The sequence below is a fragment of the Epinephelus moara genome, chromosome 8, assembly GCF_006386435.1.
Source record: "Epinephelus moara isolate mb chromosome 8, YSFRI_EMoa_1.0, whole genome shotgun sequence".
NCBI lineage: Eukaryota > Metazoa > Chordata > Actinopteri > Perciformes > Serranidae > Epinephelus > Epinephelus moara.
The window spans coordinates 30,983,088-30,995,017 of NC_065513.1; the positions used below are offsets into that span (position 1 = coordinate 30,983,088).

Consider the following 11,930-nt stretch of genomic DNA (forward strand, 5'->3'; position numbering starts at 1 on the left):
TAAACACAAATGTCATTCCCCGTGTTGTACTGATGTACTACTGTGCTTATTTTGAAAGACACTGTATGTAAACTGTAAATTTCCTGTGAAAACCAGAGTGTATTTTGAAAGAAGAGAGGCTGCATGTAACAGGCAGAACTTGACAAGGCATCCCAGAACGTCACCAACCAATGCAGCCAGGGTACCTTTCATGTTGAATCTGGGCGTGGAAAGTCCATGACCAAACGTTGATGTTACGAGATCAGAGTGAAAATGTGTTGGTGTACCCCCTGGCTAGCTCATCGCTGTCGCTTTGCCATGCGCTCAGGACACCGCTGTGACTAATGACTTGTGAGTGTTTTCATCATCAAGACAGTTGTGTGAATACAGAGTAAAACACTGCACCGCCAATATATAACCATATCAATTAAATCTAGGTTTAATTTCATCGAACTGTGGTCTTTGGCTGATGTAGGACGTCCATATTTGTTGAATTATGTCTGATATACGAGTTTCCCAGGCCTCATTTCAATTTGGAAGTTGACACGGAAAACAAACCCCAGGGGAGCCCTTCTGTACATGTTCTCCTTGTGTCAGCATGGTTTTCTCTGGGTACTCTGGCTTCCTCCCACAGTCCAAAGACATGCAGGTTAATTGGTGACTCTAAATTGCCCGTAGGTGTGAATGTGAGCGTGGATGGTTGTCCATTAGGGGTCATGGGATAAGCGGTTATGGAAAATAAATGAATGAAGAATTTTCAAACATTCACCGCTTCATTCACTGATGTGGGTGAAAGCTCTGAAAAAAGCTAGTTAGTGGACCTTGAATTTAGATACGATTTTTAAACTGCTGTTTCCAAGGTCACATATGAACTTTAATGCTCCGTTTCATCACTTATTACATCTGAGATCAAATTATAATTTGGATTAAAACAACTTTGGAGACCTACTTTTGATTTTACACATTTTATCAATGGGGTGTTCATGTGGTGACAGAGGTCAGAGGTCGCCTCCTGCTGTCTCCTTCTCACTGAACTGTGCTGTCTCATTGTTTTAAATAAACGCTAAAGTAATAATCCAATATTACACACAAGTGTCAGGTCGCTCCGCTGTGGTTTTGGTTTATGTTTTTAGTGAAGTATTATATCTCACTGCTCTGCTGGACGTTTTATCATGACTATAACTTGAGCCTTTTCCTCTGGACCGCACAGCGTATGAACCTCTGCGTGTCCGATCTGACTTGTTTTCTTTGTTTTGTTTTTTCTTCCTCTTACTATCACTCTCTCACCGTTCTCCATTTACTCTCTCTCACTACATCTTGGTGTCAACACCCCTCGTCCTCTGTTCTCTCTGTGTAAAGATGGTAAGTATAGTAAAGGTAGAAAGCTTTCAGAAAACTTCCCTCCCTTTGTTTTTGGTTTTCTTTGTCCCAGCCGTGCAGTGCTTTCTCTTAGTGTGTGTGAACTGATAACCATAATGTCATTTACTCTGTGAGGAAAACTTTGATTGAATTTCTCAAATTCTGATTTTCTGCAGTGTTTTTATTTTCAAAGCCAATACATCAAAATGTTTGGTGACATTTCCGCCACAAAGAAAGTACCCCCTCTTCTTTTTTACTCCCTCCTTCGCCTGAGTTTTACTCCTCTACAGTTTTTTACTAAATCTCTCTCTTAAACTCGCACGTTCTCCCCACCTGCTCTGTAACAAATGCCTCCCTGTTGAATGATTAATCCCACCCCTTCCCCGAATGCTGACATGCATCCACACACTCAATGTCTGCCCCATCCTCCCTCTTTCTCTCTTCATCTTTCCCCCCTCTACATCTATTTCTGTCTGTCTCTCCATCCCCTTTTTCTGTCTGTCTCTTTCTCCCACAGACAGCAGTGACAGTGACTTGGAGCTGTCGACAGTGCGTCACCAGCCGGAGGGTCTGGACCAGCTGCAGGCTCAGACCAAGTTCACCAGGAAGGAGCTTCAGTCCCTCTATCGAGGCTTCAAGAACGTACGTCCGTCATTGCTTTACCAGCTTTCCTATGCTTTATATAGACTTGAATTGTTCTCTATATATCGGGGTTTTTTTGTCTTCCTCTCTCGAGCAGGAGTGTCCCAGTGGGCTGGTTGATGAAGAGACTTTCAAGACCATCTATTCTCAGTTCTTTCCCCAAGGAGGTTAGACGTTAAAACAATCTGTCCTTTCTTGTCCTCTCTTGTTAGGAACTGTATTGAAATTATTAGGGGAGGGGGTGAGGTCAGAAAAGACTGTTCCTCTACAAAATACAACCACATAAGTCTTTCGTAAAAGCGGCATTCTGACCCATTTTTACATTTATTATGATAACCTCCAGTGACCATAGTAATTATGAGGGGAGCAAAGGAGGAATTCAAACACAGGACTTTCCTCCAGGAGGCCGAAGTTTCTGTCCACTGTGAAACTAGAAGTCAACATTTACTTATTCTAACAATCTAATGTAGTATGTTTTAGTATGTAATGTCTTATGTGACATATGTGATGTGAGATATGACATCAACGTTTGCCTTAGTAACAAATGCTCTTATTCTAAGATGAACCATGATCTTTTTTCTAAGCCTAAGCAAGGGGTTTTGTTGCTAAAGCCCAGTTCAGACCAATGGTTATTTATATCATTGTGACATATTTATTATGAATAACTGTAGCCAGTATCTCCCTATCAATATCCTTATTCATATTTTAAGAAGCCACAAATTATATTAAGCCACAAAATCAGCTGGAAAAACTGGAAATCAGAACAAAAGTACAGAGAGTTGTTGCATAGAGATGATACACTGTCTCATCTACTTGCATTGGTGTGAACCTGCAGGTTTTTAGAATTTGCACGTTTCAACACGTCATGTCCTGGATCTTTGGTCTGAACTGGGCCTAAATCTAACCACATAGTTTTGCTGCATCTGTGACCATTTCATAATGTAAACCACATGTTAAAAACTGCAACTATCAACAGTCGTTTTTGAGCTATTCTGTCATCCAACAGTAGGGGCATTAATTTAGGAAGCACTTCTATGGGTCACGCTATAGGGTGGGAACAAAGAACAAATGTCCTATGTGGTTGTATGGGTTGGAGGACTGTTTCTGGGGCTGCAACCTTTGGAGGGGGTCTGTGATTTTCCATGTCCCAGATTTATATTTAATCATTTTCTTGCAAGATTTACTGAACAAAATGATTGGACTGATATGTCAAATATATGTTAGATCATGAGAGTCATGGAAGAAGTTTAAAAATCCTTTACACAAGTTAATGTAATAATACATCAATGTCAAAATACTCTTTAACAGGTAAAAGCCCTGTTCTCATAATCTTATGTAAAAGTATTTTTAGCAAATTTACTCAGAGCATCAAAAGTAAAGCTATTGTAATATAACCCCTTTCACTGTGTTTTCAGATATAGATCATATTACTGGATTAATGTTACTGATGCATTAATGTGAAAGTAGAAATTTCGAAAGCTGATCGATGTGGCACAAGTTTTAAAGTGAAAATAGACAAGTTTTTTTCTTTAACATATTTTTATTATGCTAACGTTGATTGCACAACGTAATGGCTATAGAATAATGACACCATCAGTTACATTCCCCATAAGTCTCGCTTTTAATTTGCAATTCCATGAAAATAAAGGCTCTATTTGCAGCACAAAGGAAGTGCATCAACCATTGTGCAATCAAAACAGGAAGACGACAGAGCTTTTGTTTTCTGCGGTAGCCATTGGTAGCTATCCCCAGTAACCAAAGAGGATCAGTGTTCTTTGCATTTATTATCCCCAGTTGTGGAAATGCTGAACAGAGGAACAACCAAAGTAACTGTGGAAAACAAAATGCAATGTGTTCTGTGTTGCTGGTGGTTGTAAGGCTCTGAGGAAAGCAGAAAGTGATCCGGGTTGCTTTGCAACAACGGAAACAATAACAACAGTAAAATCACTTGGAAACGCCAGAGGGAAAGAAGTTGTCTGTATCCACTTTAACTACTTTATGCTCAGCTGGGCAGTTCAATCTTATAGCTCCAAAAATACAACTCTGACTATAATTGAGACCTAAAAACCTAATTTTCTTAAACAAGTGAGCAAATGAGTTTTTCAACCTGTTTTTGATTTAAATGTGAACCTGTCTGAAACTGAACTTTATATTTAAACAAAGAGTATAAAGCATGCTGCTGCACAAGTATTATGAGAAATACAATTTGTATTAAAAACTCTTAGTAACATTAAAGAGTAATGACAGCTGTCAAATAAATGTACTGGACCGAAAAGTACAATATTTCCCTCTGAAATGTGGTGGAGTAAAGACAAAGTAGCATGACATGGAAATACTCAAGTGAAGTACAAGTACCTCAAAATTATTTTTATGTACGATACTTAAATTTACTTCCTCTACTGGATTACGAAGGGCTTTATTTCCAGGACCAATGTGCCAATCCTGAGAAAAAAGTAGATACGGCACACTAACTCTGTTAACATACTCCTTTTGTCCATAGATGCCACCACCTACGCTCACTTCCTGTTCAACGCATTTGACATCGACAGAAATGGTTCAATCCGCTTTGAGGACTTTGTCATCGGCTTGTCTGTGTTGTTAAGAGGTTCAGTCACTGAGAAGCTCAACTGGGCCTTCAACCTCTACGACATTAATAAGGATGGCTACATCACCAAAGAGGTATGTGACATCACAGATATTTGGACAAAACCTGGGGAATCATACCCAGGTGTGGTCAGAATTTCTGTGGCATCTTATCTTTTTATTCTGGCTTTTCTAAAATCTGGGTGATAAAATGTTTGATTTATGCTCTGCATTTTCAGGTAAAATGTGAAGCTAGTGTGAAAGATGAAGCTACGAGCTTTGTAAATGTAAAAGAATGAAAAGTTCTTTTAACTCCTTCACATTGTCTCTGTCTTATTCTTTTCAGGAGATGCTGGCGATCATGAAGTCAATCTACGACATGATGGGGAGGTACACCTACCCCTGTGTGCGAGATGAAGCTCCTTCCGAACACGTGGACAAGTTCTTCCAGGTTCTGAATGCACTCAGATCAAACATACACAAGTACACTGGGTTGTCCCTTGTCACCAATCCTGTTTGTAATATTCATGGGAAGGATCTTGGGCTGCAGCCAGCCAAGTATTGTACTTCGCTACATTGGAGATCACATCTGTTACTGAGTAAAAAAAAAAAGAAAATGTTTCCAGCAAAATGGAAACCAAAAGGGTGAATCTCGGAAATCTTGCGTGGAATTGACCCAGAACAAGCGGCCGGTGCCAGCGAGTTACTGGAGAGAGAGATGGAGGAGGGTAGGAGTGCTATGGCAGCAGCACAAGCAGACGCAGCAGTTGAAATGAACGAAGAAACGAACGAAACGAAAGAAAACCCTGTGTGCACATGTACTAATAACCAGTTTTTGGATTGGATTTATGACCCCTGGACCATTTTTGCACTGCATAGGAGTGACCCCCATCAAGTTGTTGGAAGTAACTAAGTAACTTCTACTTTAAGTACATTTTAAATGAACTACTTTTTACTTTTACTTGAGTAGATTTTTAGATGGGTAGCTTTACTTGTACTTAGGTAGAATTTCATCAAAGTAAAGATACTTTTACTTGAGTAGAATTTTTCAGTACTTTTCCCACCTCTGCTTATTGGAAACAACACAATGTTCCCTGTAAATGCTTTAATGTGTCCTTTCTCTCTGTTTTGTTTCTTTTTTCCTCAGAAAATGGATAAAAACAGAGATGGTGTTGTGACCATTGAAGAGTTCATTGAGACCTGTCAGAAGGTGAGATTTCCACATACACACAGACATCAATAACAGAATTAAAGTTACTCATCAACACAAATGATGTCCAACAGACTTGGGTTCGGTGACAGTGACAGCAAGTCACTGATCAGCTGCTGTTTAAAATTAACTACATTCGCACATACGGCAAAGCATCACTCATGTTTTTAAGAAATACCTCACTTCTCCCTCCTGAATCATATCATGACCCTTCCCCTTCTTATGATAGTATGCTTTTTTTAAGTACTATTATCTTCTTTGTTTCCAAACAATCTCTGATTCACACAATCACTGTGTGGTTACACAAATACTGTCAGAATGTCAGGTGCAACCTTGTCACCTTTCCTACACACTTGCGTTCATGCTGTCATTCTAGATAAATGATAATCCACAGCAATAAGGCTCTAAAACTTCTACCCCTAATTATCTGAAACTTTATTAATCTATCTTTTGAACCTGTCATCACACTAGGTTTTACCTTATGCCTGTTAGAAAATGACACATCCATGAATGTTCCTAAATTCACAATATCAATTTACATTTTTGGTTAGGGATACATGATTTTGGTTTTATTTGCCTATTTGAGTTTGGTGACCTCACCTCCATGAATCTGCAGGGCACCACTGCTGTCCACCCTGATGTCAAATGTCCATTGAGGACTAGTTTGTCCCAGGCTGTGGCTGAATCATGAAAACATGTTTTTATAGCTACAAAAGCTGTAAAATGTTAAATGACATTTAGGGCTACAGTTGAAAGCTTTATCCTCTGATGTAGTGAGCACAAGTCTCGACACGTATTGGAAAAAGAAAACATTGTCAGTGAGGAAAACAGACGTTTGGACTCCTGAAACTGGAATTATAAAATAAAAGGTGTCTAGACTTGTGTGGCCATTTTACCCCCTGACTTCATAAGTAGTGGAAGGACTGAGATTACATAAACTATGTTGGCTCCTGCATGAAGTGTTTGTGTTAGAGATGATCTATCTGTGTGTTTAATTGACCCCAAACTCAAACATTAGGCAATAAATCTGATGCAACTTTGCAGCTGTTCTAACAAGCCTCAATGAAAAAGGGCCAAAGGAATGAATGTAGCTACTCTTTAAAGGAGCCCCATTTGATATTTAGAATATTAACAATTGCAGCAAACTAGTATATGCTATGTAAAGTGGAGTAATGTTGTCCTGAGCTGAGAATGACGTCACGCTCCTCCTGTGTGTGATGTAATCTGAGTTTCTCGTGGTGGTTAATGCATTTAAGTAGCCTATATCTAAGTCATGGTTCGACAATAACACAGCTGTGCTCCATTGACTCTGATGCAATCATCTTAGATTTCCTTCATTTTCAGGCTGGTTTTGTGGATTTTGAGCTGAATCTTGTGCCTGGGGCACGTCGTGTATTAATGATACTCATTACCTGGAGAGGTTGGAAAAGATATACGTTTCTTTCCTGTTCCAAAACCAAAATCAAACCCTGAAAAGACCGACCCTGCTGTACAGGAACCAGTGAAAGGAAGCAGGTACACTTTGCAGATATTAAATCAGCTGTGTGTCATCGCATTGTGCACAGATGAACGTTGTGTTACTCCCTCCGGAGATTCCTGCCAGCGGCTGTTCGGGTGCTGGCAGTGGAATCAAGGCAGAACCAAACAGCGTTCATCTGCACACACTGCGATGCCACACAGCTGGTTCAATATCAGCAAAGTTTCCCTTTATATTCATTGTCTTCTGTGACGAACAGCAGTGATGTGGTGGTTCACTTTTACACTGTGATCTGTAGCCTATAGTTTGGCTTTAGCTTCTAATTATCTTGTCTTTTTAACCTGTTGTTGCTGCTGAGTCAGTTTGACATCCTGGGAATATCCTTCAAACACAGACTGTAGACTCCTCTGTCTCCTTTATCCTTCAAACACAGACTGTAGACTCCTCTGTCTCCTTGTCACTTGGCAATTATGAATCTGTGTGAACAAAGATTACATGTGGAGTTCCTCAAGGGTCCATTCTTGGGCCTCTTCTGTTCAACATCTATATGCTCCCTCTTGCTCAGATTATGGAATATCATAACATCTCCTACCATACTTATGCAGATGACACACAACTTTACATAACAGTGTCACCTAATGACTACAGTCCCCTACATCTACTAAATAAGTGCATTGACGAAATCAATACATGGATGTGCCAGAATTTTCTACAACTAAACACAGAAAAAACGGAGATAGTTGTTTTTGGCCCCAAAGAACAAAGATCAATAGTCAGTGCTCATCTTGATGCCATGACACTAAAACCTACAAATCAAGCCAGAAATCTTGGTGTAGTTCTGGACTCAGACCTAAATTTCAATAGTCACATTAAGACAATTACTAAATCAGCCTAATACCACCTTAAAAACATAGCAAGAATAAAAGAATTTCTGTCTAAACAAGATAAAGAAAAACTTGTTCATGCTTTCATTTTCAGCAGGCTGGACTATTGTAACGGTGTCTTCACAGGCCTGAGTAAAAAATCAATCAGACAACTGCAGCTCGTCCAGAACGCTGCTGCCAGAGTCCTCACCAACACCAAGAGAGTGGAGCACATTACACCAGTGCTTAAGTCACTGCACTGGCTTCCTGTGTGTCAAAGGATAGACTTTAAAATCTTGTTACTTGTCTATAAAGCACTAAATGGTCTCGGGCCTAAATACATCTCTGATATACTTGTACGTTATGAAGCATCCAGACCCCTCAGATCATCTGGAACAGGTTTACTCAGTGTTCCCAGGATCAAAACCAAACAAGGTGAAGCAGCCTTTAGTTTCTATGCTCCCCGCCTGTGGAACAAACTTCCAGAATATCTGAGGTCGGCTGAAACTGTCAACTCATTTAAATCAGGGCTTAAAACATTACTATTTACTGCAGCTTACCAGTGAACTAGATATGTAACTTATTGTTAGGATAATCTGTAGCTATTGTTTTTATATTTGTCTGCTGTTGCTTTTGCTTTATGTTTGCTTTTTAAATGCATTTTCTGCACTGTTTTTAACTATTTATTGTCTTGCTTTTAGCTTTTGTTTTTAATGATCTATTGTTCCTTTAATGTTTTATCTTAACGTATTTCTCTTGTAAAGCACATTGAATTGCCTTGTGTATGAATGGTGCTATATAAATAAACTTGCCTTGCCTTGCCTTGCCTTGCCTTGCCTTGCCTTGCCTTGCCTTGCTAACTCTCTGTTTTTCCAAAAATATGATAATATTTCTTCAGGGAGTGCAGTTAGTTACAGTGTGGGCTCCATGCTTATTTAACTCATTACACAGCGTAAAAATTGGCATGCACAGATTGAAGAGATTAACGTCTTTGTTTCTCAAACACTCTCTTTTACACATCCACACAGATACAAAGTAACTGGAGTTTTGAAAAATCTGCACTTTAGAAGGCTTTTTAAAAAATCTCTGGCTTAGTGACAGAGAACTTTGTTCACATGTGGACAAGAGGCGAAAACATAGAGGAAAAGATCAGTTTTAAAAAATCTCTGTATACATGTAGACAGAGCCTTAAACTCATAATAATACATAATGTTTAGTTGATTGATTAATTTATACACATAGAGACAGACAACCATTCACACTCACATTCACACCTACAGCCAATTTAGAGTCACCAATTAACCTGCATGTCTTTGGACTGCGGGAGGAAGCCGGAGTACCCGAAGAAAACCTGCGCTGACACAGGAAAAACATTCAAACTCAATACAGAGTCTCCCACCCTGAGCTTGAACCAGGAACTCTCTTGTTGTGAGGCGACAATGCTAACCACTGCACCACTATGCCGGCCATGTTTAGTTGATTATCTGTAGAAGTGATAACATGATCCACCTGACCTGTAAAGGGAAGTCAATTCCAAAATCATCCCACATTCAAAAAACAACGTCTAAATTCTCCTGTTGACCAAAACTGTTAGCAGACACAAAGAAACGGACCTGCTGTATTCCTGTCTTTCTGGACAAATAGACACAAGCAAACAACAGCTGGACAAATACTGAATCAACTGTCCGTCATACCTTTACTGGAAACTACATCATCACTTGATAAAACCACAAGCATGATGCATCCAACATTTTCAACCTGAACTTTTGTTTACTTCAGAATTCTGATGACAGATGTTTTTCTTCTTGTTTTTCCAGGACGAGAACATCATGAACTCCATGCAGCTGTTTGAGAACGTGATATAAAGAAGCACAGTTCACACACAAAGCACACCCACCTCACCTCACCAACCCCTCAAACTCATCCTGGAATATAATGTAGGTACTGTACTGGACACAGGAACTGTGGTTTTTTTTTTCTATTTCTTGCTGCGCTCCTTTAGCTGTATCTTGCAACTGCCTCTGGATTAAAAAAAGACTGCTACAGACTGAAGAAGAGGAGAAGAGCTTCCTGGGTAAAAATTCCCCATCGGCCCGTTTTTATTTTATTTTTATTTTTTGTGTGTGTCCTAAATGAGGAAACAGAAGAGCTCGTGTTTTATCATCAGACAAAGAGAATTAACAAGGAATGCAGAATCTTACAATAATCCTCTGACCCGAGTTCCCAGGGATACTAGCTTTAACACAGACACACACACACACACACACACACACACTCCTGCTGTTTCCTCAAGCGTTTTCTGAGCACTGGATGAAGTGAACTAAGAGAATAAAAATCGCAACAACAAAAAAAAAGAGAGAAATGAAGTAAAGCATGTTTGTCATCAAATATGTGATGTGGAATTAGCTTGCACTACAATTTTAAGACTATGTATTATATGCGCCTGACGTAAAGGCACTGTAGATACCTGCAACTGATGCACCACTGGTGTGTATGTATATATGTATAGTTAATAGTTATATATCCTACATTGTATTGGTCTCATCTGTGCTGCACTGGGTGATGGAGTAGGACCAGAGCTGAATATTTGTTTTAGAAGTCTCTGTTTAGTATCAGTTCTCCACAGATTATTAAAATATTTCTCCCTTTTTTATTTGTATTTGGGAAGATTATGTTTAGCTGGTCAGATTAGAGTCTGTACAGTACTGTGAAGAAACAAAAGGACTGTTAAAAGTGTGTTCTTATGCTGAATTAAGGCTTTCTCTTGGTTCTTCAGTATCTACGAGCATGCTGACTCTTAAGTGCCACAGTATTCTGTACAGTACAGTAGGACCTTTGTGATGTCGGTTAATTAAAGATGCTGTCGACAGCTGCGACTTTGCCTGTTTAATGCGTCCTTTCACTACATTTTCTCTCCTGCATTCAAATGACGAAGCAAACAATAAGTGAACTGACAAGTGGGACGTTAACCCTTTCAGTACAAATAACTGCATTTCTATTTATCAGCCTCGCAAAGTCTTTTATTAGCTTCAGGTATGGATGTGTTACACATTTTCTTTTTCAATAACCAGGACTGTTTCAAGCTGAAGATTTATTTGATGGGACCAGTTAAAGTTTCAAGTTTATTCATTCATATAACACTTTGAAAAGCAAAACAGGTTTGGCACCAACAAGCTTCACAAAGGCAGACATATATGTATGCTCCAACACATTCTCATTCCGACCTCGTCACATATTTACATACTTGGTCATGGACTTTCCATGTCCACGTATAATGTGCAAGGTACCCTGGGTGCGTTGGTTGTTGACATTCTGGGACACCGTGTCAAGTTCTGCCTGTTACATGTGTCAAGTTCTGCCTGTTACATGCATTGTCTTCTTTCAAAATGCACTTCCATTTTCACAGGAAATTGAACGTTTAGATACAGTCTCTTTCAAAATAAACACACTACGTCAATAAAACACTGAATTTAATTTTTTTTTCCTTCAACAACAAACACACATGGTTGGGTTTAGGAAAAAAGAACAGGGTTTGGCTTTAGAATCTTACGGGACATGAACACCGCTCTCTTGGGTGAAAGTTGGTGTTTGTTGGACCCATCCACCACCCCTACTGCCTACCTACTTGGACTTTCGTCACCTTAACGTTCATCCTTGTCCCACCGCGTTTCCTCCTGATGCCGGAGACATAAGGTCTAAGTAGAGTTGTACCAAAAACAATACCAGTATTAGAAATGCTTTTGATTCTGCCTGAAGTGCTTGATCAGGTATAGGCGAGTACACCAGTCTATGCACCGATCAGATAACACGTAATCTG

The 11,930-nt window shown here is 39.5% G+C and overlaps 1 protein-coding gene across 4 annotated transcripts in view; it reads left to right on the plus strand.

Annotated features, from left to right (window-relative positions):
- kcnip3b (Kv channel interacting protein 3b, calsenilin) overlaps window positions 1-10,484 on the plus strand; it is a 75,649-nt gene extending 65,165 nt beyond the window's left edge. For all 4 annotated transcript variants that reach the window (XM_050050866.1, XM_050050869.1, XM_050050868.1 and 1 more), the window contains 6 exons: window positions 1,856-1,980; window positions 2,078-2,147; window positions 4,481-4,659; window positions 4,910-5,014; window positions 5,711-5,773; window positions 9,931-10,484. In XM_050050866.1, coding sequence (XP_049906823.1) covers window positions 1,856-1,980; window positions 2,078-2,147; window positions 4,481-4,659; window positions 4,910-5,014; window positions 5,711-5,773; window positions 9,931-9,978 — 590 coding nt within the window. In that variant the 3' untranslated portion in view covers window positions 9,979-10,484. The remainder of the gene's footprint in view (window positions 1-1,855; window positions 1,981-2,077; window positions 2,148-4,480; window positions 4,660-4,909; window positions 5,015-5,710; window positions 5,774-9,930) is intronic.
- The last annotated feature ends 1,446 nt before the right edge of the window (window positions 10,485-11,930 follow it).